This window comes from Gavia stellata, chromosome 7, assembly GCF_030936135.1.
Source record: "Gavia stellata isolate bGavSte3 chromosome 7, bGavSte3.hap2, whole genome shotgun sequence".
NCBI classification, from domain to species: Eukaryota; Metazoa; Chordata; class Aves; order Gaviiformes; family Gaviidae; genus Gavia; species Gavia stellata.
The window spans coordinates 12,513,806-12,539,541 of record NC_082600.1 but is presented as its reverse complement, the minus strand read 5'-3'; the positions used below and the strand labels follow the sequence as shown (position 1 = coordinate 12,539,541).

At 38.1% G+C, this 25,736-nt stretch overlaps 1 protein-coding gene across 11 annotated transcripts in view; it reads left to right on the top strand.

Annotated features, from left to right (window-relative positions):
- MARK3 (microtubule affinity regulating kinase 3) overlaps positions 1–25,736 on the top strand; it is a 64,060-nt gene that overhangs the window by 19,990 nt on the left and 18,334 nt on the right. For 9 of the 11 annotated variants that reach the window (XM_059819850.1, XM_059819849.1, XM_059819848.1 and 6 more), the window contains 10 exons: positions 6,139–6,187; positions 6,920–6,985; positions 9,554–9,624; positions 15,061–15,117; positions 16,109–16,345; positions 16,440–16,559; positions 17,268–17,367; positions 17,625–17,737; positions 18,515–18,668; positions 20,408–20,625. In XM_059819850.1, coding sequence (XP_059675833.1) covers positions 6,139–6,187; positions 6,920–6,985; positions 9,554–9,624; positions 15,061–15,117; positions 16,109–16,345; positions 16,440–16,559; positions 17,268–17,367; positions 17,625–17,737; positions 18,515–18,668; positions 20,408–20,625 — 1,185 coding nt within the window. Of the gene's footprint in view, positions 1–6,138; positions 6,188–6,919; positions 6,986–9,553; positions 9,625–15,060; positions 15,118–16,108; positions 16,346–16,439; positions 16,560–17,267; positions 17,368–17,624; positions 17,742–18,514; positions 18,669–20,407; positions 20,626–25,736 lie in introns of all 11 variants that reach the window. The other 2 variants (XM_059819851.1, XM_059819852.1) reach the window with 2 other exon arrangements.

Genomic DNA, 25,736 nt, shown 5'->3' with positions numbered 1-25,736 from the left:
AGTAAATTGGAAAATCACACAAGTTCTTACATTGTATGGTTTGGTTGAGAGGCAAAGAATAACCTATAGAAGAAAGGCTCTGTCATCTGAGCAGGTAGCAACTTCCTACTGACTCTGTAGACTGGGTAAAAGTAGATAATGTGGTTCCAGTTTTCTCATATTTTTTTTTCAGCTTAATCCCTGAGGTCATTGGTAATGAGGAAATGAAATGCAAATTAGGTAATATGATGGATTAGATAAAGTTGATTTGTGTGGCAGATCTGTGCAATTTGGAATACCTGAAAAAGTTGTTAAATGCTCGAAGCACTTGGGAGAGAAACAAAAGGTGTGTGATATGAAGGGGAGGGGTCAGGGCATGGGAAGAATGGTCAGAGAAAGGTACAGAGGCCGTGTTTTCAGGCAAAAATGTAAAATCTTAATCCTTCAAATGGTGTTCTCTTGAGATTGGGCTGTAACGCTAGCTTGAGCTCATATTCAGGTACAAAGCAAACCTTTTACAAGTCACAGGTGTTGAGTTGGCAAGGCCAGAAGCTGGAAGTGTGCTTCTTGGCCCTTTGGTTCCTGGTTTGCAGCCTGCTCTGTGTACACTTGTGTCTCCATCTCTGTTGTAATTTCATTTCTATTTACAATTTATAAAATTAGATTATAAAGTGTGATTTGGTCTTGTCTACCACTAGGTTCCTTAAATGGAAGTCTGGAAGAATAGTACAAAATAGTGGGGTAAAAATCAGATCAAATTTGGGGAGGGAGGTTGCTAATGTGCTCACCTTTCTAAGCTCATTTGTTCAATGAGTACAGAAAAAATTTAGCAAGATATATCAGTGTTCTCAATTCAAAAATGAAAGTAATTTTCTTAAAATTAAATTCCTGCTTGTCATAGTAAGCAGAGTGAAAGTACAATGCATTGCTTACCAGTTTTGCTTTATCAAGGCTTTTTTTGCAAACTCTTGCCCCTTTTCCCCCAGCACTGTCAGCAGTGCCATAGCTTCAGTGCATTTGAAGCCAACTGTGCACACGACCTGTAGATGCAGGGGAAGCTAAGATGGAAGTGCTTCTGATCTTGCACTTCGGGAGAGAGCAGTAAAATATTTGAGGTATGGTGGGGAGGGAAGGGCTGTGCTGAGAAAAGGGTGTGGTATACAGTCTCTCAGCTGTGGTGTAGCTGCATACCCTAGTCATCCTTAGGTGGGGAAACAAATGGTGATTAAGGCTGCTGGTACTGATTTCTTTGTATTACGTCTTCCACACCAATACTTCAGCTGCCAGAAAGAAGTTAACCTTGTTAAGGACTTTCTTTGCTTTGTGGAGCGGTAATTCTTGGTATGCCCTCCCAGTAAGCTCCCGGGCGGCTGCAGTCCTGGCAGCTCGATACTCAGCAGCGCAGCTCTTCGGAAGAGTCGGGTTTCTTGTCTGCTGCTGAGGAAGTCTGTGGTAGCCACATGCAGCTACTCTTGACTGTTGTTTTAGGACCTAATTACTACTCTGCTGCTCTTGCTTAGCAAAGAGGAAACTGTAAACGGTACTTCCCTGCTTTGAAAGAAAATTCGTAGAGCTTTTTTCCCATGCTGGTGGTGTTAGTCATAATCACTATTCTCCACAAATGTACTTGTGTACCCAGTTCCAGTGAATATCAGTCTCACTGGAAACAAGTGCTGATGCTACAGTAGTTCACTTCCTCCTAGACCAAAAAAAAAAAAAAATTGTTTGTTTTTTCTTTCTTTTGAATTAGCAATGCCATTATATGCAAGTTTTTTTTACCAAGCCCATGTAATAGCACTAAATCACTTCTCATTTTCCTTTTTTAGAACTTGGCTCCTCAGCCAAATATTTTTGTTCATTACATGCAGATGTTTTGCCACTTGTTTGGGCTGGTTTTTTGCTAAAGCTTTTTAGAGTTCTTAAACATCAATTTTAACGTGGACCATGTCCTTTCTGACCATGGGTCAATCAGTATTTTAAAAACTGCAAGAAAAGGATAAGAGTTTAAAATGTCTAGGCTTTTCTGTCTATAACAAGTTTTTTTTTTCTGTTTTCAAGTTGTGGTTTGTTTGAGGCAAACTTGTATTGTGTAAAGGCTTCCTGCTTGAGGCTCCTAATTATATGTAGGGCATATTTCAGTGAGCAGTTATCAGGAGGAGCCTAATACATAGGTCAAGCTTGAGCTGGCTTGGGACATCTTATGAAAAGTGCCCCCCCCCCCCCTCCTTTGGGGGGAAGGAGGTCAGGTTATGTTGGTGCTCTGCATCTGACGAGTGTGCTGACTTGCTTTTTAGCAAACTTTTTTTTTTTCATTTTTGAAATAATTTGTTACTGAAACTCTTGCAGTAGCTAATGCAGGAGCACTTCTAATCTGTCTTTTGCTGTGTTCGAAGAGAGTTAGCTTAAAAGATGGGTCCTTCTTTGCCCCCACTCCCTTCTTTTTTCAGATGTGTCAGCATAATAAAGTTCAAGTAAAATCAATTCAAGATCATTACTCGGTATGTGTCTGTGCTTCCATTGCTGGTTTGTTGGTTTTTTTTTTTACCCAGTTTATTGGCTAGCAGCATTAATTAAATGTAATTCTTTCCCTGTATCTAACATGGCTTACAGTCAAAGGACCAGACCACAACAAAGCTAAAAGCCATTTGTTTGGCAGACTAAGGATGTTTGTCTTTGCCTAGAAACATTTGTAGAGCTCCTGTTGACAGAAAATGAGACATTCAACAAGTTGAGAGTAGTTTTTAATCTGGGTATTAGAAATTAAACTGATAAGCACTGTTTTCAGTTCATTGTCTGCCTTTATGGTCTCATTATGACAAGTAAGTTCCTAAAACTAAGAAAATTATTTTCTGTACTGAGAACCTTTATGTTACATCTTCTGATGTTACACCTGCGTTCCTGTGGCGGAGAACCTCAGATGTGTGGGCTTTTATCATACCTGGCTGTTTGCAATTAATTTTACTGTGTGATGATAATTACTGCTTCATTTGCTAGAAGTTGATGTACATAATATTTTGGGGGAATGAAATCTGGGAAAACTTTTTTTTTAGCATACTGTGTGAAAGTTGTATGATGTTTTACATTGTATTCCTCTATCAGAAATAGACTATAATACATAATACAATGTCAAGCATTTGCAGATATCCCTGTGGAAGTTGCTATGTGTGTCAAACATTTAAACTGACTGGGGGAGCACAATCCGAAGTGCATTTATCTAACTAAAATTATAATGGAAGAATTTGGTGGTGGTTGAATCCTATTCTCAAGTATTTTTATTTTTAATTTCCTCTGAGACAAAAATAGTCTTTTTTAAAAAGCTTGTTTCTAGTCACTCACTTCAACAAATGGCTCATATGTAGAAGCTACTTTTTGACATGCTTCATTTGGGTTAGTAATGCAGACTAGTCATCTTAAGGACCAATGTTATATTTAGAGCAGCCCAAAATGTGGTATGAGCCTGGCTTTATCACATTAGACCATCAAAGTGTACAGTGTACAACAGAGGAAGTAGCTAGCTCCAGCCAAGTCTGCATACTTTATTTAAAAAAAAAAATTAGAATAAAGATACATTCGTTTACATGATGTTATTGTGAATTTTAGCCTCATTTTTATTGTCTTATTCAATATTGCCCTTGGTTGACTGTTCTTGTTTGGTGGCACCAATTTTGACTGCCTATATTCTCATACTTAATCCTAGGAACTTATCTTTTGTTTTTTTAGGTGGGTGAGGTGATGATAAATAGGCTAATGGCTGAGTAACAGCCAAGGTCTTCATCTGTGTAGCAGCAGAGTTGCCCTTGGTGAGTCAGTTCAGCTGAACTGAATGAAAAATAAGAAAAAGATAGCTATAGATTCAACTGCTTTTAATTTCTGATGATCAGAGAGAGATGGTGAAGTAGTCTACTTTGTCTAATTATATAGGAAAAAGCTCCAGAAATAACATAGTTTAAAAAAACCCTGGCAATTTATTTACCTCTCTGGGGGAAGAAGAAAACATGCATGCGCAGGTTTTGAAACTCTGTTTTGCATGGCCAAAAATTTACTTGATCAATCAATCCTGATTGCATTTAAGCAGCTTGTCATCTAGCAAGTGTCAGGTGTAGACCTGGGTAATGATAATAAGATGATTAAAAGCATTTAGAAAACTGTTTGGTTTTACTCTGTGTTCACGTAGTGTGCCATTCACAGCTGTGGCTGTAGCATGGGGGTGAAGGTCTGTTGGGCAGTGCAATAAGGATTGCTCCCTAAATCTTAGCCTTTATAGAAACATTAGAAAGCAGAGAATGGTTAGAACAACTGGTCTCCAGATTGTGATTATTTTTTTTCCCTATTTATTTAAATCCTACCCCTTGCATTTTCTTTTATTAAAAGGCACAAGGATTTTGTTTTGTTGACTCTTTGGTTATTTTCTTTTTGTTTCCTATGTTTCACTTCTTTTTGCTTTTATTGAGTAAGTACACCTACAGATTTTTGAGTCATTAGTAATACGTGTAGACATATTAAATGTCTTCACTTTATCTCAAATCTGACCTGAGGCAAATCTTGCAGCAGCACTTTTTGCTTCCTTACTGTTAATAACAATGTTGTTATCTCTTATTTACAAAACTCTTTTCTCCCGTGTCTGCATTCCTGTGGAGCTGTGGACTTTCGTTCTGCTTCAGTCTCTTTACAAGTTCAATATGATCTGTTACATTACCAGTATTCCTGTAGAAGCTGGTGTTACGTTTATAATAAAACCTCTTGATTACTCCCGCTTTTTGAAGCATGCTGTTAGAAAATAATCGAGGCTTAAGAATGTCATCCCTCTGGACTCTTGGGCTGGCATGGGGCGAGCTGCAGATGGAGAACAGCTACGCACTTGACTTCCATATAGCGTACTGCCTAAAAAGATAATTCTTTGGGTTTTCGGAATACAATAGTATTTGCACTTCAAGGGTTTTTTTGTAATAATTTTTTATCTTGAGTCTTTTTTGGGAGAAGTAGTGGGACTACTTTTACTTCATCTGCTGTTAGCCAACTTCATTAAAAGCAATGTTATATATTGCAGTAACAATACCCATGGCATTTATGGGTTTATGTGCATTTTTTAATTGTCTTTTGCAGAAGAGGGTTTTCAGAGGTGAAAATAATTAATAGCTGATCAGTAATAGACTTTGGTTTGTTTGTGGTTTGTTAAATGTCATTCCCATATTATCCTCCAGTTGCAGGAGGACAGAGTTTACTCTGTGACAGGCGAAGTTGAACTCTTTGGAAATAACTACTCAAGCAAGACTCTCTTTACATGGCTATTAGTGTCCGGGGGGCGGTGGGGGAAACAGGACCCTTACAATCAGTATGTGGTCTCTGGATGCAGCACCGTTGATCTAACATGATGCTGCAGCTTGAAATGGGCAGTTGTACTCCCTCACCACCCATCCTGCCAAAATTGACGTGCTGGGATGGGCAAGGGAGCTGCAACAGAAAACTTAGAGATGGAGTGTTTTTATTTCGGGGAGTTGTGTGTTTTGTGAGATTTTTCTGTTAAATTCATCCCTGGACCTTGTGCGTCAGTTTGGGTTAACACCAATGCTTGCACAGAGGGAAGCGGTACCATCCTGTTGCATAGGAAGGTGGATCCCTTTGATACTGTACCCTTAAAGTAATGGTGATTCTTCTGTCTCCTGGGGATTGATGGGTATGAAAAACACCATTTGTGTTCTGCTCTGTTAATTTTTGGCAAGTACGTTCGGCGTGTTTTACTGGCCGAGCAGGCTTGGAGGCTGCGTGTCTGGCAATGAGAGTGGAGCTGCGGTGACAAACCCAGGACTAGTTGCTGCTGTGGCTCAGTTGCCTTGCAGGAACGCTTCTGAAGGGCTGAGGGGGGAGCCTTGCCTCCCCATCTCTCCTTAAAACTTGCTCCTTGCTGTTGTAGTTGGATAACACACTTTTTGTGCAATATAAGCAGCTGATTTTTCACCTGTGAGTTCCTGTTGTAGCACAGTAATTCCCTGGCTTTAATGAAGTACTGAAGAGTGATGAGTTCATACCAGTAATGCAGTGCAGTGGTCTTCAAAAGGTGCTCTGGTGGGGGTTCCTGGAACTTTGGAAACAGTATCTTCTATGGAAGAATGGATGTTACCTATTTCATTAACGTATTTCATGTTTTATGTTTATTTTCAGCTCTTTAGAGAAGTAAGAATAATGAAGATCTTAAATCATCCAAATATAGGTACCTCGTTTCTTTCACATAATTTCCAACTCTGGAGAAATGTTAGCTTTTTCACTGTTAAAATTATTGTGGTATCAGTTTAAAAGATGATTCTGCACTAGGGTGTCAATTTAGTGTAAAGTAGCAGTAATAAATACTTTTCCAGAGCTGTGTGGTTTTTTTAAAAAAAAAAACAAACACCCAAAACACATTTTGGTCCCTTTGCACAAAACTGTTATTTGCACAGTTAACTGATCATTTTGTTCCTTTTGAGTATAATATTGATTTTGACTGAATTCAAGCCCTCACTAAAAATAAGTATATACCAAAACCAAGAAGTGATCAAGAAATTGTTCAGGATTGTGCATTTAAATGATGTAGTATTGTTACAGGTCTGTCAAACTGACTCAAACTCATTCGTCACCACATATGCCAGTTCAGTGCATAGAAATGGCTATTGCTGATGCTGAAATCCATGGAAGTTCTGCTTAATTTAGTTGCTTTTCCCATGTAACAGAGGCAAAGTATTGTTTCTTCAGAAAATGTTGTTCTGTATGACTTGACCAAATGTTTTACAGTATTTTCCATTTAGGAATATTAGGCAGAAAAAGCTTCTTTAGAGTAATAGTCTGATATTGTCAAACAGCAAGCAAATAGTTTTGGGGTTTTTTTTCCTCTGACAGAATTCTCTGTGGGCTTAACATAATATTTCTGCAATTAGTTAACTGATTAATAAATGGCTTTCTTTTCTAGTGAAGCTATTTGAAGTCATTGAAACTGAAAAAACTCTCTATTTAATAATGGAATATGCAAGTGGGGGTAAGTACCTCTCTGCTGTGATGACACATGTAAACAAATTGCGAAGTGGGAGAAAGCACTTGTTTTAAAGTGTTTTAAACTTCTTTTTCAGCAATTATTAATGTCATGGTAGTGTAAAATTTTAAGCAAAATCTTCAATATTCTCTGGGACTTCTTTGGACAACATAAGTAATTATAATTTGTAAAACCAGCTTCTGAACGTATTGCAACTTAGTAGTATTTGCTTTGTTTTCACAACTTTGTTTTTCACAACTCAAATTTAATAGGAATTTTTATTCAGCCATTGATTGTTCCTGTCCGTAACAAATGCCAACCTTCTCAATTTATTGCATTCAGCTCCTTACCTCTGGTGTCCTATTTTGTGTAAGATACTTGGTAAAAATATGTTCAGGTGAAACATTTCTGTGTTTCTTTAACTGTTGCTTTCAAAAGCACGAGTGCTGCAACTTCTGTTTTTCAGATGTTGATGACATTTGATGTATCTTAATCACAGACCTTCGACTGTCAAGAATTGTTAGGCTTAGCCTTATGCCGTTTTAGGAGGAACTTAAACGTTTATTCCTCATTGCAGAGGGGGGGGCGGAAAAAGCATGCGTCATGCAATATCAGATATTTTCACCAGAACTAGAATTAAGGTATTTGGTCTTAAGTTACTCCTTGCTGGCTAAAACCTAATAGCACTCAGTTTGTCAATGTGACCTTTTAGCATCAGTAGCTGGGAATCTCAAATAGTTGAGGCTTTTCTTTAGTTTTGGGAGGGAGACACAGAGACTTCCTTTCAGAGAAAATCAGCATTGAATTCTGACTCTGATGTTAGATTACATGAAGTTTAACAAATTACTATAAATCAGGCAATGATTCTCTACCTCCCTATGTTTTCTTCTAGCAGCTCCCTAAATGCTCAGCCAGGATTTGTCTAAGCAGAAACGAAGTTGGTAAAATACTGTTAAAATACTGGCTAGTACAGGTGTTTGTGGAGGCATCTCTGTGCTGTTTGAAGGTACTAGCCTTCAAAATGAAGTCCTATTGCCATCTAGTGATTAGCTTCTGGGAGGTAGAAGGGTCAGCGGTTCTCTAAAGCAGTGAGGATCTTTCTTAGGGTAATGGAGAGATACATACTACGCTGGTCTAAAAGGCTGTGCGCAGTACCCTTTGCACGTGCCGTATTGTGCAAGACAGGAATGGCTGGTAATCTCAGTGGCAGGCATGAGTTTCCCATATTTCCTCTTTATCAAAATACTGGTCACACATGATGTATATGAACTCTGCGGCTGCAGGATGAAAGGAACTATTGCTATAACTGCAACACTTTACATAAATTGGAGATAATTCTTTCTCTGGTGTCATTTTCCCTGAATTATGAAGAAGTGTTCAGGTTTGTTCCGTCAAGGTTTTTGAAGAAACAGACGTGAAATACAGCTGAGAGTTATCTGAGTTGAGTATTAAATAATAGACTACAGAGGGAAGTGAGGCTATTTTGTAGAAAATCCTGACATTTCCTCAGATTGCTCAGTTGTTGCTTTTCCTGCTCTATGATTCTGGGGTTTTTATTCAAATTTAGTGGAGTTGCTTCTTTTCAAAAACAAATGTGAAGTTACTCAGCTCTTCCCTTGTGAGGTGGCTATCTACAAAACAGTGTTTTCTTGCTCAGTAGAGAATATTTAGATATTTGATCCACTTCTAAAGTTTTTAATTTTGCGTGTTAGTGAAAAATTTTTAAAACTGCCTACTAGTCTGTGTTTGTAAGAGTTCTTATGTATGTGACTATTGGTTTTTAGTAAAAAAAAATCTCCCACGCTCTCACAAACATGTCAGTGTTAAATGGGCCAGTTAGCTGCACCTAAAGCTCAAACGTAGGCTGTATTGACATGCTATAAAATGACTGGATTGATTAAAGGGGGGGGGGAAAATCGAAACACGGATCTTTAGTACTGCTTTAGTAATCTCCTTTAGTCGTCCACAGCCATACAACACTGGGCTTGTCCAAGAGTAATCCTTCTCAGTGTATCTTACAGATCTGATGGTTGGGTGTTGAATTATGTCAATGTGTCCTGCTATGCTCATTATTGTGACTTAACCTTTTGTACCTCTTCCAAGCCTAAGTTAAAGCTAAGATTTCTGATTTTTGTTAGAACACTTTTATACACATGCACAAAGAAAAATTCTACTGCTGGTATGACAATATTTACAAGTATCATCAGATGTTCTCATATATGAAGCTTTTTTTTGTGGGGCAAAAGAAACCCTTGTGAGAAAGTCTGTGAAGGGGTGCATGTCGTCTTTACAAAACATAAATATGCTGCTCAGTTTCTATTATAAATAATTGGAATGAAATGGGTTTTTTTCTATATCCAGTCATTCATTAAGTCTTACTATTTTTTTGTGTAAGAGGTGACGGTGTAGTAAATTGCATAGCAGTTGTGCCTTGTTCTCTTGAACTAACCTGTAATCATCAACTTGAAAAACAATCATTTCAGTGAAGCTGCTGTAGGCCTCTCTAGCTGCCTGCTAGAGAGGAATCTCTAGATTCTGAAATTGGCATTAATGTATCTTCTTACTGAATTGTAGGGGAAGTGTTTGACTATCTGGTTGCACATGGAAGAATGAAGGAAAAGGAGGCTAGAGCTAAATTTAGACAGGTATGTATAACATTCCTACACATCAGCTCCCCCCCCCCCCGTTTTTAATGCTGAAATGAATAAAACGGCTGTCCTTTGCATTTAACTTCTAGCAGCATTCAGCATGTAGTGGACTTGTAGCTCTGAGAAAAAACTATTCAGTGGTGCTAGTTTCCTTAGTGCTGTATGCCAGGGTGTCCAGGAGTGCCAGAACACAGTGACTGCTTGATTTGGAAGTGTATTCCGTTCCAAAATTCTTTTATTCTGGGTTGATTTCATATATCCTTAGTTCAGCTGGTCTGTAACCTTTTGGAAGTTATTCAAATGTAGCAGGCTACAAACAGGCCAGTTTCAAAACGCAGGCAGTGCATGTAGCAGGCATCCATTCACATCCATCTGCCTACATGAAAAGATGCAGTTTAATAGTTGTTCTAAAAAATAATGGAAAAGTAATTTGTAGGCTTGTTAATTTAGCTTTATTTATGATGGATAAACTAGCTCTGCAAAGATGTTGGCATTTCATTGATCTGTAAAAAGCATTTCCATTCTACAGTAAAGCAGTGTTGAACATAAGCAAATATTTTTGCATAACTAATTAAAATCCAAATACCTGTTCTTTTAGCATCTACAGTTTCATTTGCAGATCCGACTGGTCTGCTATACTTTGTTTTCTGCTCTTGTGCAGAAATTTGTAAATGCCTACGTTATTTCCATCCCTTTGGTCGCTTGGATAACCTAGATAATGTTGTGAAAAGTAGTAAATATAAAAATTACGGTCCTGCTTAATAACACTTCAAAATAATAAATAGGGTCAAGAGTGTTTCATTGAACGATATATAGGGGTTTTAAACTGGTGAATTGTGGCAATGACGTGACAGTTTCACTGTTGGAAGGGGAGGCTCCGATAGTTTCGCTTAAGCATTGCCATACAAAAGTAGAAGAAATTTGATATATTATATGAGACTTCAAGGAAATTAATTAATGACTTTCACAAAATGCCTTATAAAGAAAACTTTTACACTTCTCTCCTGTGGGTAGCGTGACCGCAAAGAAGAATTTGGGAACTAGGAAACTGTGCCACAACTGTTTTGCTCCTTCTGTCTCCAATAGTAAGAATTGTGTGAAAGCAATATAAACAATAAACTCAAAAGTAGCAATGAAAGTAAAGAAAGAGAAACATATTTAACCCAACATAAGGAGGCAACAAAAGCATTTCTGTGGAATCTTTGTTCCTTTGTTTTCTCTCATCTCTTTAAATCTTGTATTTACCCTCTTTAATCTTTTGCCAAAAAAACCCCAACACACCAAAAAACAAACAAACCAACCCCAAAAAAGTAGCTGCAAATTTTGTATCCCCAGAAGTGATTTGTGGTTACTGGAGCTATGCAGCTTGATAGTAACGAAAATTTTTCTTCCTCTTTAATAAAATCTTACATGTCTTTTTAAAGCTGCTTCCCTCCCTTTCATATTCCAGCAGGTAGAGAACTTTCCTTTGTGATTGAGCGTTTCTGGTATGTGTTTCTGTACTGTGTTGGAGTAGATGTGATGGGTTGTGGAGCAGTCATTCCCACTTCAGCTGTCTCTTCTAAATCCCAGACTGTTGTCTTGCTCTTTGTAATGTCACTTGAAGAGCTTCAGAGTAACTTGAGAGGATTTGCTGTTCTCTCTCAGATGCGAATGTTGAAAACTTCTGCTGGTATGGTTCTCTGCTCTTTGTCCTCAGATTCTTTATCAGGAGTTTTGTGGAAAAAGATCTTGCAGTAATTCCATTGAAATTGCACGTTTGTTCAACAGTTACCTGTTTTTTTCCTAACAATTCTACTCCCCTTTAAGTGAAAACTTGTGGAAACAGGTCAAACATGTTTTACAGGTACATTTAGTGCTTAATTTTATGGGATAATGTGAGTAGTACAGGATATATGTAACTTCATTTTTCATAAACAAACGTGAAGGGAAAGATTTAAAAAGATAGTTACTTGCTGAGCTGGGTATTTGACCCATCAAGAGTTGATTTTATGTACTTCAGATTCTCAGCTTCATTTTTCTTTTTGTGAACTTCGGTAGACTAAATGCTGTTTGTAAAGATACATAGATGGCCTCCCTTGAATACACGGAGATATGCAAAAGTATGTTTTCTGTTTCTTCTTGTAAGACTTGTCTCCTGGCACAGGCATCTTTGCTCTGTCCTCCCTCAACAGCTGACTTCCAGGCTACCAAGCTCAACCAATTTTAGAGGACCTTGATCTCAAAGATAAGAAGTTCTTGAGAGCTTCAAAAGCATGAACACCTGGGAAAAAAAAAGAGAACCCTAGTAATAACCTGAGGAGAGAAACTAGGACGAGCTCCTTGCACTTTGCTAAAGAGAAGAGCATGTGCGCAGGACAGAAGTCAGGAAACTTTGATCGGTGCCTAGCATTTATTAGACACTAGGACTCTGACTGTGGGACAGTGTCAAAAGAAACTAGATCTTACTGGGTTTACAGGTTGTAAAACTATTCATTTCACCTTACTGTAGTCTCAGAATAGCTTTGTATAGCTTTTAGCCATTGTTGGAGGGAGAATGCTCTCTGTAGACCTTTTATCTGATTCAGTGCAGCTGTTCTTATGTTAGATAGGGACTTAGAACATAATAGGGATTTTTTTTTTTTAATTCACTAACTGCTTTAACAGACAGTGGCTCTCTTTAAATTGAAGAAACAGTTGTGCCATGTTATTGAGCTTAGTTATTACCACAGGTTGTGTTATATTTTGTATTCAGATCATGCTGCTTCTTTCAGTAGATGTGATTTCTGCATCAAACACTTATGTTTTAGGCACTTCCTCTCTAGCAGGCGAAGAGCAGAATTTGGTAATTCTCCTCTCTTTGCTTTTTAAAAAAAAATATTTTTTGTCCATTTTGTTACGCATGCTTAAGGTTTTTAGCAGGAAAAAAGAATGTAAAAGACAGTGATTATGTTATTCCAGTCACGCTTCACAAGGAACACAGGAGAGGGTACAAACACTAAAAATACAGCCATGCTCTGCAGTTCTCGATTTCAAGCTCCTTTTGTGCAGCCATGTGTGAGAAATTCAAATCCAGAACGTTTTGCATTCTTAATGTCACCTTGTTTTTCTTTCCCTATTACAGGCTTTCAAGCAGTTCTGGTTCGATCTTACAATCCTTTTTCCATAGAAAAATCTGCCTATCTGGATAAGAATTAATGCAAAAATGGGAAGCGAAGTCTCAGGGCAGGGGGTCTCCCAAAATCCATGTGTATTACTTCCCTCTCTTCATTAAATGCAGCCAATTAGATTTGGCCTCCTTCCCACTGTTCCCCTGCAGAAGCAATTTAGAGTTTTTAATGCTGGTAGATGTTAGGACAGATCTTGGAAAATAAAAAAATCCACAAAATACATCTTACTGGTATGTTCCAGTTAAGAAACAAAATACTCATGGCAGTATGGAAGGGACCTTGAGAGGTCATTTATCTATCCTTTTGTCATTTAATCCTTATGAAGAATGGTTTCTCTGCCTAGAGATAACTTGTTCTAACTTGTTCTTTAAAACCTATGATTATACAGATTTTTGAAATCCTTCCCAAGAAATGTGTTTCAATGCTCCAATTGTTACCTCTAGCAAAAAGGTCTGCCGTTTCTTCCCCTCTTCTCCTCACCTGCCAAGTGTCAGCAAATTTCTCACACTCAAGTAGGTTGGGGGTGAGGGGGCTGTCAATGGAAAAAGTGATGGAAGGTGGAAGACAAGGGACTCAATCCAGTGCAGCCATGCTTTGTGCTATTTTTCATTCAGTTTTGACTGCTGTTCTTTAATAATTAATGTTACACACATGCATTATTTCCCTTCCACTTAGATTGGATTCACTTCTGCAGTCTCTGTGCTATCCTCTTGCAATGCAGAGTAGTTCAAAAGCATCTCCAAAGGAAACTACTGATTGATCATCTGCTAGACCTTCCGCTGCTAGATAATTGGAGTAAAAGCAGTTTAGGAGTGAATGGTATAGTGCTGTGTCTCTGCAGTCCCGAATAAAGCTTGAGGTGTTTGTCATGCTGTCACCCTTGGAAGCCCCTGACAGAGTGAGATTGTGACTGGTGCTGAAGTAATGGTAGCGGAGAGGAAAGGAAAGAAAACCAAAAGGATGGTACAAGTGGTGGCGTGGGAGCACTTTGGCAGTTTCAGTAACTGTAAAAAGCTGAACTTGGAGTCTGAAAGAGAGAGCCAATACATAAAAGAACAAGCAAAAAGTGTAGGGAATGGAAATATTTCAACTTTTCATAGACTGCTTGGTTTCCAAGGTGGCACTAGGCACGTGTGTGATTCAATAATACAGGGGCACAAAGATCATAACATTGATGATTAGGTTTTGAATGCAAAATTGGCTGGTAGGTCAGTTCTTTGACCTACCAAGAACCTTACTTTCACCACTCTAAATACTGAGGAGGAGAACCATTGCTTCTTACCAGTACAGGAGGATCCTTATGCTAAGCTGGGCGGTCTAATCGTGAGTTATTTTTTTGTAATAGTAATGATACCTCATCCTTCTGTATTGGAAATCTTAATCTTGAACGAAGAATGGACATACATTTATTTAAGCGTAGTTATTACATTAAATCATTTTTATGTGCAGTTCCACTTACTTTAAGAAGTCATAACATCTGCCTCAATTCTGACTATGTATGCATGACAATAAAATGTATTTGACTGCATTTGTGATCATGTAACAATAAGACCTTGTCCAGCTTTTTCATACGTGCAGAGTTCTGCAGCAATGCTTAGGACTAAAGCAATGTACTAGGATGCTGTACTGTGTAAATAGCTTATATAGTGTGCTATATAAAGCATGAAAAACTTAATGATATTTGGAAATTATGATGGAAGAAATTATTCCATTACACTTGAGAGACAGTTTTTTCCATTGAGCTTGCTACTATTGTACAGTATACAAAATAAAATAAACCATATGCACTTAGCAGACCTCTGTTAGATGCACAGTTGCTTCTTATTGCATAAGTTTTGACAAACAAGCTGTTTCCCAGTGGTTTCTCCAGTAGCTAAGCCCATTTCTTACCCTTTTTTCTTCATTCTGTGGCATGAAAAATCACCTTTGGAGAGGGACTGGAAGACTTCAGTCTAGAGGGAAAGCTTTTATAGCTGTATACAGTATTGGAATGGAAATACTTCAGTAACCTTTCTGAAAGTCATTGCTTCTACTGGTCTATAATTAGCCACACAGGAAAAACAAAATCCTCTTTCAAGCAGAGTAGAAACCAAATAGATCAAATAACAAACACCTAAGTTATTTAACAGCTTTCCCCCAAGTATGCTGGTCACTGTAGTAGTTGGTTATGTAGCTCTGAGTGGATAAGTACGTGTCAACTTTAGTAATAAATGTTGAATGTTTTGATTAAAACTTCCGTTTCTTTGAGATGCCACTTATATAATTGGGCTTGTTTTCTATCCAGATAGTATCTGCAGTGCAGTATTGCCATCAAAAGCATATTGTTCATAGAGATCTCAAGGTGAGTACGAAAAAGTGTCTGAAGTGTGTGTGTCAGCATCTGTACCTGTGGGTGTGATCTTTATTGTGCCAATAAAATGTAGGGTATAGTAAGCTTTCTCTTTTATTTTTTTGCATGTGTTATAGCAAGTTTTGAGGAATGTTTACGGTAGAGAACCATTTCAAATAAAAGGAAGAGGATTTCTAAGGCTTTTAAATGTAGAAATTTAATGGCTGCTGAAAGATAGCTTCTCACCCTGTGGTCAGATTAAAATCTGATGCAGGTCAGTGCTAGCTGAGAGGTCTTTAAACAAAAAGTAAAAAAAAAAAAAAAAAAAAAGTAGTTTGATAGAGGTATGACAAGTTTTGGTCTTGAACAAAATTAATTACCAGTTGTCATGATGAAACTGAAATATGGCTTCTTTGTAGCGCGACATGAAATGGTATATACCTTCTTTAAACTGTGCCTTTTATATTAATAGTATTGCTACATAACTTGTTCAACATACCATATAGCTTTCTAACTTAAAAAACAAACCCACAAAACCAAAAACAAACAACAAAAAACACCAACCAAAAAAAACCCCAACCACCACCACCAAAAAAAACCCAACAAACACTTGAAAAAAGTTTAAAGGTTATGTGCATTACCAAACTTTTGCAAGAATGCCACCTAAAGTATGGATAGTGAGACTCTATCTTGTTTTCATCTGAATAGATCAAAAATAAAAGTTACAATAGCTCAGGATGCATTTCTGTGGAGAAAACAGATAGGTGGTAATAACACAGTTTTCAGGTAGCATAACAGCTCCCATAGTCTAAAACCATTGTACAGAGATTTTTAAAATAGGGGATATGTGAATGATAGACTAAAGCACACCTAAAGACCTTGCAAGGAAGGGAATGTTAACAGATATATCAGTTTTTTGCATTTTAAGAATGAGTAAAATGGACAATAGCATTTTAAATCAAGTATTTTAAATTCATCTTACAAACCATTCTTTCTCTTCCAGGCTGAAAATCTATTGCTAGATGCAGACATGAACATTAAGATAGCTGACTTTGGTTTTAGCAATGAGTTTACAGTCGGAAACAAACTGGACACCTTTTGTGGCAGCCCACCATATGCTGCTCCAGAGCTCTTTCAAGGGAAGAAATATGATGGACCTGAAGTAGATGTTTGGAGTTTAGGTGTTATTCTTTATACCCTTGTGAGTGGATCTCTTCCTTTTGATGGACAGAACTTAAAGGTGCGTTTTTGTAGAGTATGTTGAGCATGTTTACTTAATGTTTTAAGTGATTTGCTCCTTACAACTTACTGTCTGTTCTTCTTCTGTTGCCAAGGAACTTAGAGAAAGAGTGCTAAGGGGAAAATACAGGATTCCTTTCTACATGTCCACAGACTGTGAAAACCTCCTCAAACGTTTTCTGGTGCTAAACCCAACAAAAAGAGGCACTCTAGAGGTAATGGCACAAATAAGGTGCATCAGAAAGCTAGACATTACATTTTGCAAACTATATTTTTGAGCTGTAACTTCTTGTCATACAATTCCTGAATAGTTTTATTTGGAGTGGGTTTGGGGTGGGGTGTTGTTGAGTAAAGCATATGACTTTCTTTTTTTAAGATTTTGTTTACTGCGTTACAAGACACCTGACTCCACAGTTACTTTCAAAATTAATGTGAGGTTATACTGCACATGTCATATAACTTTTCCTGATGGTTGCATTGTGGATTCCTGCATTAATGGATGATCCACCAGGGCATTTTCCACATTTTCAAATGTGAGCTGGAAGTATTGACTGCTAGATTATGGTGTGGTTACCTTTTTGTCTGCATTTTGTACCATCCTGGAGAAGGCCAAAACAGTACTGACTTCCATAGTTGAGCCTGGACCTACTAGATTTGTCAGAGTCATCACACTGCTCCTGGTCTATGTTAATGGGCTTTTAGCTTTCAGCTATGTGCTAGAATACAGCTGGTTGGGAAGCAGTTTGGCTTGATGTGTGTTGTTGATTCTCCTCACTGGAGCAAAACAAAACTGAGTAGGTGCTGGGGCCAGTTCTGGGAAAAAAAAAATCAGAGAAGGCCTTAGTGTTTGGTAGGTAGGGGAGTGTTCTTTCAACAGCTCATTTTCTTTACTGGTAAGTGTAACAAACCTCTTTCTTTTATAGCAAATTATGAAGGACAGGTGGATCAATGCAGGGCATGAGGAGGATGAACTTAAACCTTTTGTTGAACCAGAACTAGACATCTCGGACCAGAAAAGAATAGGTAATCAAGTATTTTTCAGAATGATATTGTTTGCATGACGTGGGTGTTGTTTTTTTTCTTTCTTCCACCGCTTTGTATTTGTTGGCCATTTGGAAAAACTAACTAATCTTTTAATCTTGATATTTCATCAGGCTTATATTCTCATACTTAATCGTTTTAATTCTTTAAATGTTCTGGTCTTTCTCTTGAACTTAAACACTCAACCAGCCTAAACATCAAAATGTTTCTGTTGTTTACAGAGTGTGTTTTGTTTTTAGATATTATGGTAGGAATGGGATATTCTCAAGAAGAAATTCAAGAGTCCCTTAGTAAAATGAAGTATGATGAAATCACAGCTACATACTTACTGCTAGGAAGGAAATCATCAGAGGTAAGTACCATTCCTACAAATACAAAGAAACAAAGGAATCGGTGTCCTTAGCAAAGTTACAAGCAAAAATTAAGTCAGTAACTATAGGCATTGCATTCCTGCACAGAAGTCCATTACACTTAAAATCACATTATTCTAGTCATCAGTGTTAACTGTCCAAATGATGCTGTGTGTGTTCTCACCCTGATCTGAGTCAGTAAATTCTTGCCTTTAGGCTCCCCAAAACTACCCTGCTTGCTCAGCAGTTACTCCTCTGAAGGACTTTGTGTGCCAGTTACTGTCCTGTCTAGTCTAGGAGCTCAAGTGTGAATGTGCCAGCTGTAAATATTTTAAGAGAACCGAGGAGCAGGACCGATCAACCTAAAAAAGTTCTTACACTGTAGATTACCTTTCCATATGATGCTGAGAGGGCTCAGCATCAGTAAGCTGCTTTTGGTTCCTCTGCTGGAGGAGTTGGTGTGGTGGCTTCTACTAAATGTATCCTCTGCCTGTTAAAATCTTAGAGAACTCTGAGGAGAGAGTACTGAAAGTAGCGATGGATTTTCTTTATCTGATTGTCCTTTGAGGAGCTGCAGATTCTGCTGAGTTTCACCTAAGACAGTTGCACAAAAGTATAAGAGAAGTTGGGGCTTCTGAGCAGCTTCCTTGCTGTCACAAAATTTCCTATGTACCACAGCCATCTTCCTTCTGCATCCCTGTTACTGCTCCCATAATGTGGTGGATGTTTAATTTGTTTTGTCTGAACTCCTTGTTTTAATATTCTCATTTGTATTGTAGTTGGATGCAAGTGATTCAAGCTCCAGCAGCAATCTTTCACTTGCCAAAGTTAGGCCAAGTAGTGATCTTAATAATAGCACTGGACAATCTCCTCATCACAAAGTTCAGAGAAGCATATCTTCTAGCCAGAAACAGCGGCGGTACAGTGATCACGGTGAGCAATTCTCATTTTTAGTGTTGCAGAATATAGTGACTTCCAGTTCCGTTCAGTTTCTGAATTTGTCTCCATCCCCCAAAGGTAAGGAGGATCACAACAGTGTAGCTCACGGCATGGTGGTTAAATAATTTACTGAATAACTAATTTTTTTTTAATTGGTTTTGTTAATAAAGCCTTCAAAAACAGCTTCTAGAGGAATGCTGAATACACCAACTTAATTCTCTTATTCGGCCTTGTGTCATCCCTTGCATTCCTGACCGTGCTGGGAAAGTCTTGTTACACAAATTGAAGAGAATGTTGCAACCCCCTTTTTCATGAAAAGCACAGCACTCCTCCCCCATGCTCTTGTATGTCTGTTCAGCTTTTGTTTTCTTTTGACACTAGTAGGTCAGCTTGTGTCTAAAACTTGAAGAAATGTCAGTTTGCCAATATTTCTTGTTTCCTGTTTCCTGAGGGTAGTGTCACTTGATTGTCCTGCAGGAATTAACTTTGTAAAGATCAGTGATGCAGACAAACTTAGACCTCTGCTGCTTAATGAGTGTGCAGGAGAGTAGCTTAGGGTTTTCTAAGTATCTTAAACATCTTCCTGCCCAGACACTAACTCATAAAAGGTGTCTTTGTTTAGGTCTACTTTTAAATATCTCAAGTATTTTCAGAGGTTGCTTTCCTTGGGAAGTCTCCTGGGATGACGGTTAATTGTGTTTTGTGATGCTTTTTAATATTTTTTGTATTTGTATTCATATGCATTTTTATATGTGTGTGTATATACATACCCTTTTTGATTAATTGTTATTAAAACACTAACTGCAAAGTTGATGTATCTTGATGTATCTTCTTCTGAGGTGGTGTAATTGAGACAGCAGAAAACACAGTCCTGACATCCCCACAGGCTTTTTCCAGTGTCCAGGAACCTATTAAAGCAAGAGGGAGCTTGGGACTGTTGAAGGGGCTGCCTCATTTTCAGGTGCTCCTGGCACACCCAGGGAGGCTGGTGCCAAACCGCCACTGCTTCTGGGTTGTTCCAGGAGCACAGTCTGCCAGCTGTTAGTGCCGCTGGTGGTCCAGGGTTGTGTCACCACATACCTGCCTCAGGAGCCAAATTTCATCAGAGATCGGCTTGAACAGCATGTGCCAGCTTTGTGCTAATGGAGGATCCTCTGATTTGAATGAGAGTCAGTTATATGCTAAAGGTTTTTTCCCACCAAGCCAAACCAGCACCAGTACTCAAACACCAGAAGACTCCATTAAATTTGTAATTCTTTCATGGAAATCAAGTAATATCTTTGCCTAATGAACTCAAGTAATTGTCTGTTATTATGGCCCTCCTGTCCTTAGCGAGGTATACAGAAGAGAGTTGCATATCTTTGAATTGTGATATAAGGGGAAGCCTTACTAGAGTTGACTTGAATATCAAATCTGTCAGATTTTATTACAAAATGGGGGACCCTTACTTTGTGTCATGTCCATGTGTTTTCATCCCATCCCCCCTGCCACCCTTAGAGGAGGGAAAAAAAAAAGAAACATCTGGAAAGTGTTGTGGTTCTCACAATATTTTACTGTCTTCTGAAACATGCATATTTCAATAATTTAAATAATTACCTTTTTGCAACTCTGGTTCCCAGTGTTAATTATTTTGATTCTCGTGTGTGAATACATTTCCATTGTAGAGAAGAATAGCTACTAGACTTCTGAGAAGATGAAGATCCTTTTTCTGTTTCTTTTGTTTGTTTTTTAAGCTGGACCGTCCATCCCTTCAGTAGTGGCATATCCCAAAAGAAGCCAGACTAGTACTACAGACAGTGACCTCAAAGAGGAAGGAATTCAGTCAAGAAAATCCAGCAGCAGTGCTGTTGCAGGAAGAGGAATTGCACCAGCTAGTCCAATGCTTGGAAATGCCAGCAATCCCAATAAGGCTGATATTCCTGAACGTAAGAAAAGTTCGGCTGTTCCTAGTGTAAGTAGAAACACTTGTTTATCAAAACCGTGAAATATTTTTGAGGGCTGAAAAAGTGTTAAACCTGTGATTTATCAGTGGTGTTGCGTTTACTTTTCATTCATCAAGAGTCAATGTAGGTATCTTATACTCTTGCCTTTCCCCACACCTGCATCAGTCAGCTACTCAAGTTACCTGTTAATATTCCTGAAGTAGTTAGTAGGTATTAGTAATTAGCACTAGCAGCTGTTAGTGAACAGACATAATTAGGGTATTAAAAAAAAAATCATCAAACAAAGAGAAGAGACTGAACTCAAAGCCTGTCTCCTGTAATCTTGTATGAGTTAAGTTATTTCTGATATCACCAACTACTCTTCTGTGGCCTCTTGTACAGAAGAATGAAATCTCTATTTGTATTATCCTATTTTATAGTTTCATATGTTTAAGGAACCACCTAATCTTTGTTCTCAAGCAGGCTATTCCAAGTCATAGTTATTTATATTAAGATTATCGAACAAATGTAGCTCTAAAAACTGTTGAAAGCTGTATTTCAACCCATGTTTACAAGCAGTGTGCCTGGCTTTTGTCCTTGTGGGCTTCCCTCACCCACCCCTAAACTGCAACAACAAAAAAACACTCTAAGTCGTATAACTAGTGAATTTACAGGGTTGAGCAGTAGGCAGTGAGCCAAAAGAAAGAAAATCCTTTGTCTGGTTTGGCTTTAACTTGTATACTCCATGGTGCCTCCCTCTGAGGCAAAGTTGGAAATCTGTTTTCATATAATAACTCTTGAGTCTTGTAACATTTAATTTCTAAAACTTTGGGATTTTGTATTGAAAAACTTCCTTCTTTTCAGAAGAAATAACTTCGCAGTCCTTTATTCAACTTGCAATGAAATGATTTGGTTTTTCAAACTTATCCCACAAAGCTGTTATATTTGGTCATATACTCAGCACCATTACTTAAAACAAATGAGGATAGAACTTCCTGAGCTTACAGCTTTTTGACAATATGAAGCAAAAGAAATAAAATAAAATTTGTTTTACTTCATTGTCTCTGTATTGTCAGTTGGCTCAGTGGCTGATAGTGACCTGGCTGGAGGATTTCAGTCAGACGTTCCTTGGAAAGACACCTCTTCTACTGCAGCAGCTGTTATTCATAAATGTGAACAAGAGCTCATGATTTTGGGGGACCCTTTTCTGATTTTTGTGGTCCTGTGCCCTTTCCCTTCTTTGTTTTTGATCAGTCCAGAAACCATTCAGATTTTGTTTATTCTTACATGACAGTTCTTAGCTACAGTTCTTAGCTACCAAGTCTCACAATGGTAGGATAATCAAATCAGTTTTGTCCTGTGTTGGGCTTTACTCAGTATTGTGTATTCAAGAGCTTTGCATCACAATTACCATGTATTTTACACTTCGTATCTTTTAGTATCTTGATCTGCTATTCTATACCACTCCCAAATCCTGGGGATTTATTCCAGTAGTCCTATTTCAAATTTCATACTACTGTAGCTGAAATAAAATTTGAGCTCATAACCATAGGATACTTCTCTCTTCTGATTCAGTGTGCAGCTGATCCAACTGATCTTTTAGAAGCAGTGGTACAAGGTGGTGAACATGGAATCAGGCTTGTGATGTCACTCAATTAATTAGTGTTTAAAATTGTCTCTGTTTATAGCTCTTCATGTCAGACTGTGCAAACTCTCCTTTTTCTTGCACCCCCCCGCCCCCCGCTAGAGATTAGTCTTATGCTTTCTGGCTGTTGGGGATGGAGGGAAGCAGTGACTATTTACACAATTCCTGGAAATTATTAGGGAGTTTTATTTCTTACAGTTTCAGCATGCATCTGGAAGGGAAAAAAAAGACATTGGAGTTACCATATTGTCCTGAAGCTGAAAAAAGTTTGAGGTGGAGAAAGTTTGTGTTCTCACTGAACACTTTAGTCCTAAAATCAGTAATACGATGAGAAAATCACTGAAGAGACAGAAAAATACTGTTTAAGTAAATTATTACTTTGACGGATACAGTGAAAGTAGTAGAACTGGTCATCGCTGGAGACCCTTAGTCAGTTGTGTGCTACTCTCACTAAGTAACAAAGCTTACAAGCATGCACTTAAGGATGAGTTGTGCTTGTAGAGCAGATAGCTAAGTTCTGGGGTTGGAGTAAGGGGCTCCAAGCTGTGCTTCTGAAGTTTGCAGAGCGTTTAAACTCTTGTAAAATAAATAGTACTGTAAGCTGAACAAGTGCACATCAACAATCTTCAGGTTCATTGGGCAAATACCAAATTAATAATGAAAACCTGCTACAGGGGTTGCATGGTTAGCAGCGACTAATAACTCCTTGTTTATTACTCACAGCTTTGGATTTTTCCCTCAATGCTTGTAATAAGAATGCCCCAGAGCCCTTAGTATAGCTTTAAGAAAACTGGAAGAGGAGACTAGATGGTATGTTTTGAAGATCATTCAGGACCAAAAAACATACTAGTGCTCTTAAGTAAATAGATGGGTTCATTATTGGAAGTCAGAAGCTGATTCTTTGAAAGTCTTTCATAAGTCCTCACCTTGGTGTCTCTTAATGTGAAAACAGCCTGTCTAAGCAGTAGGCACAAGACTCTCTAGGAAGTGGAGGACTCTGTACCACAAATCCATCTTTCGTGCTGTGATTGGACCTTGTGCATATGCTCAGAAGTCTCAACATGGGCTTTTGCAGTGTCAACACCTCCTGCAAAGAAGGCAGGCAATGCCATGAGTATGAACTTAGGTAGCTTAGGGGTTGTCATTCCATCAGGGAGTGTGGTGCTGTTGACACCAGTTTCAGGCTTCCTGTGCTGTGCAACTTAGTCATATCCAGAGATTAATAGTCTGTATATTGGCTGAACAAAAAAGTCGTAGCTGAAGAACTTCCTTAATGAATCATGAAAGGAGGTCATACACTAAGAAGTGTAAAGACCCCAGTACCAAGACTGTATTCTTGCTAAAACTGAAATTTGAAAGCTTGAAATGCTTAATTCTCCTCTCGCGACCTCTGAAATCTGAGCCAAACAGAAAAAATGTGTACTGATCCTTCTGTCTTTGCATTCCAGAAAAAGTGCTGGGAAGGTGCATCTTTAGAGTCCTCTGATTTCAGATATGAATACCAAAACTTGTCCACTCCCAAACCTGATAAAGTTTGATCCAGCACAGAGATTGCTGTCTTGACTTTCTAGATGTGCAGCATCGCAGTACATTTTAATGTTATGTGGTGTCTTCTCAAGGGAAACAAATATTTAGTGTTCTAAGGGAGCAGGTGGAAAGAAGGGAGCCACCCATTATTGTGCATATTTCCCACCAGAAAAACAGTCGGATATTCTAGGTGCTTTATTTCCTAGTATGTTCAGGAACGCAGAAAAAATAATATGCAAATATTAATATTTAATAGTTCAATGTAGCATGGGTTTGCAAGGGCTCCACAAATCATCTTGTACAGCATGGCTTCATGATCATGTAAACAAAACTTCACTTTAGGTGCACAGCTTTCATTGCTAGCAAGTTTAGTAAAGAGAGAGGAGTTTGCACAATGGCAAATGTCAGAGAAATGTAGAAGAATCAATGTTGTTTTAAAAATAAACTGATTTGAAGAAAAGGCATTGAAGAAAAGTACAAGGAAAGGGCCAGGGGGAATTCTGATGCTTGGCACATGCCTATCACTAAGGAATATCCAGTGAAGAATACTTGGGAACCCTTGAGGCAACTACATACATCTTATGATTTAATTAATAGTTCTGCTAATCTAAAATACTCTTTATACTCTTTGTACTTTTTAACATCAGGAGGTTGCACAGTTCACTTTTTTATTTTTATTTTTACATTCATGTAAAGATGTATAACAGGTCAGCAGTCTTTTAAAAAAAGAAGGTGTCTTCATTGTTAAATCTGCAGCTCAGGGATTGCAGTGCTTGAGACTCCCTGTATAGCCAATATTTTGCCTTAAGGCACTGGAGGAGCTTTTGCTGATTATTGAGAATACTCCACTTTAACAGTTTTATTTCAGGTTCGGAAGCAAAAAAGGTTTGGCTACTCTCCTTTTGTGCTTGAACTAGTTTTTCCTTTTTTTGTAATTCTTCTTCCCATGATTCTCTACTGTCACCATTTATGTAAAACCTTTTCTTAATGCTATTTTTAAAAACCGCTGAATTTCCCTTGTCTATCATAGCAGTAATTCTTCAAAGAACTCCAAAAGGTTAGTTGAGCATGAAGTCCCCTGCCTGATTCTTAGTGGCCATCCTTACTCAACATGTGCTTATCCAGGTGCTGACCAGTCATTCCCTTAAGCAAGCCTCCTCCAAGACCTTCCCCAGCAGTGATGTTTAAAGTTAATAGCCTATTTTGCTTCCTGCTTTGCCCTGTGATCCTTTTCTTTAAAGAAAATTCTAAAGGTGTTTTTTCCACTTCCCAACATATGCAGTTTCCTGTGTTACGTTCTTGGGGTGGGGAGAAAAAATTATAAGGCTTGCCGGCTTTTACTTCCTCTACAACCTGGGGGTGCATGTTTATCTGGACCACCATGCTTTTCCTACAGTAATTGCATCTAACTTTTTATAATTCTGTTATCTGTGAATTACCTAGCTTCTCAGTCGTTCCTGGAAAATTGACCGCCAACTTGGGCATATCTCCACCCTCTTTCTTTGTAAAGACAGAGGCAAAGTAATTCTATTTCTTTTCTCCCCTCTAAAGTAAGGTCTGTAGTTTAAGTTCCCCTGGTTCTCTTGTCCTCAATGTATTATGCTTGTATTTTAATGTATATTTTTAAAAAGTCTTATTAAAATTCTCTGCAATTTGTCTCTTTAATTTGACTTAATTTTCCCTGTTTTTAAAACTTGTCTAGTGTTTTATAGTATTTTAATATTTCAAAGTCCATGTTTACCTTCCCACTGAATTTTACCACATTTGTTTCTTAAGTCTTTGCTTCTCCTGTCTTATTTAAGGGTATGATTTTAACTTAAAGGAAAATTCTGCAGTCTACAAGTGGTAAAGTTTTTCAGAAATAGGCTATGAAGACATAGGCTATCCAGATGTAGATGAATGGTATGCATGCTGAGATTCTGTAATTCAGAACATTGGTAATTAAAAACTTTAAGTGATATTAACTTT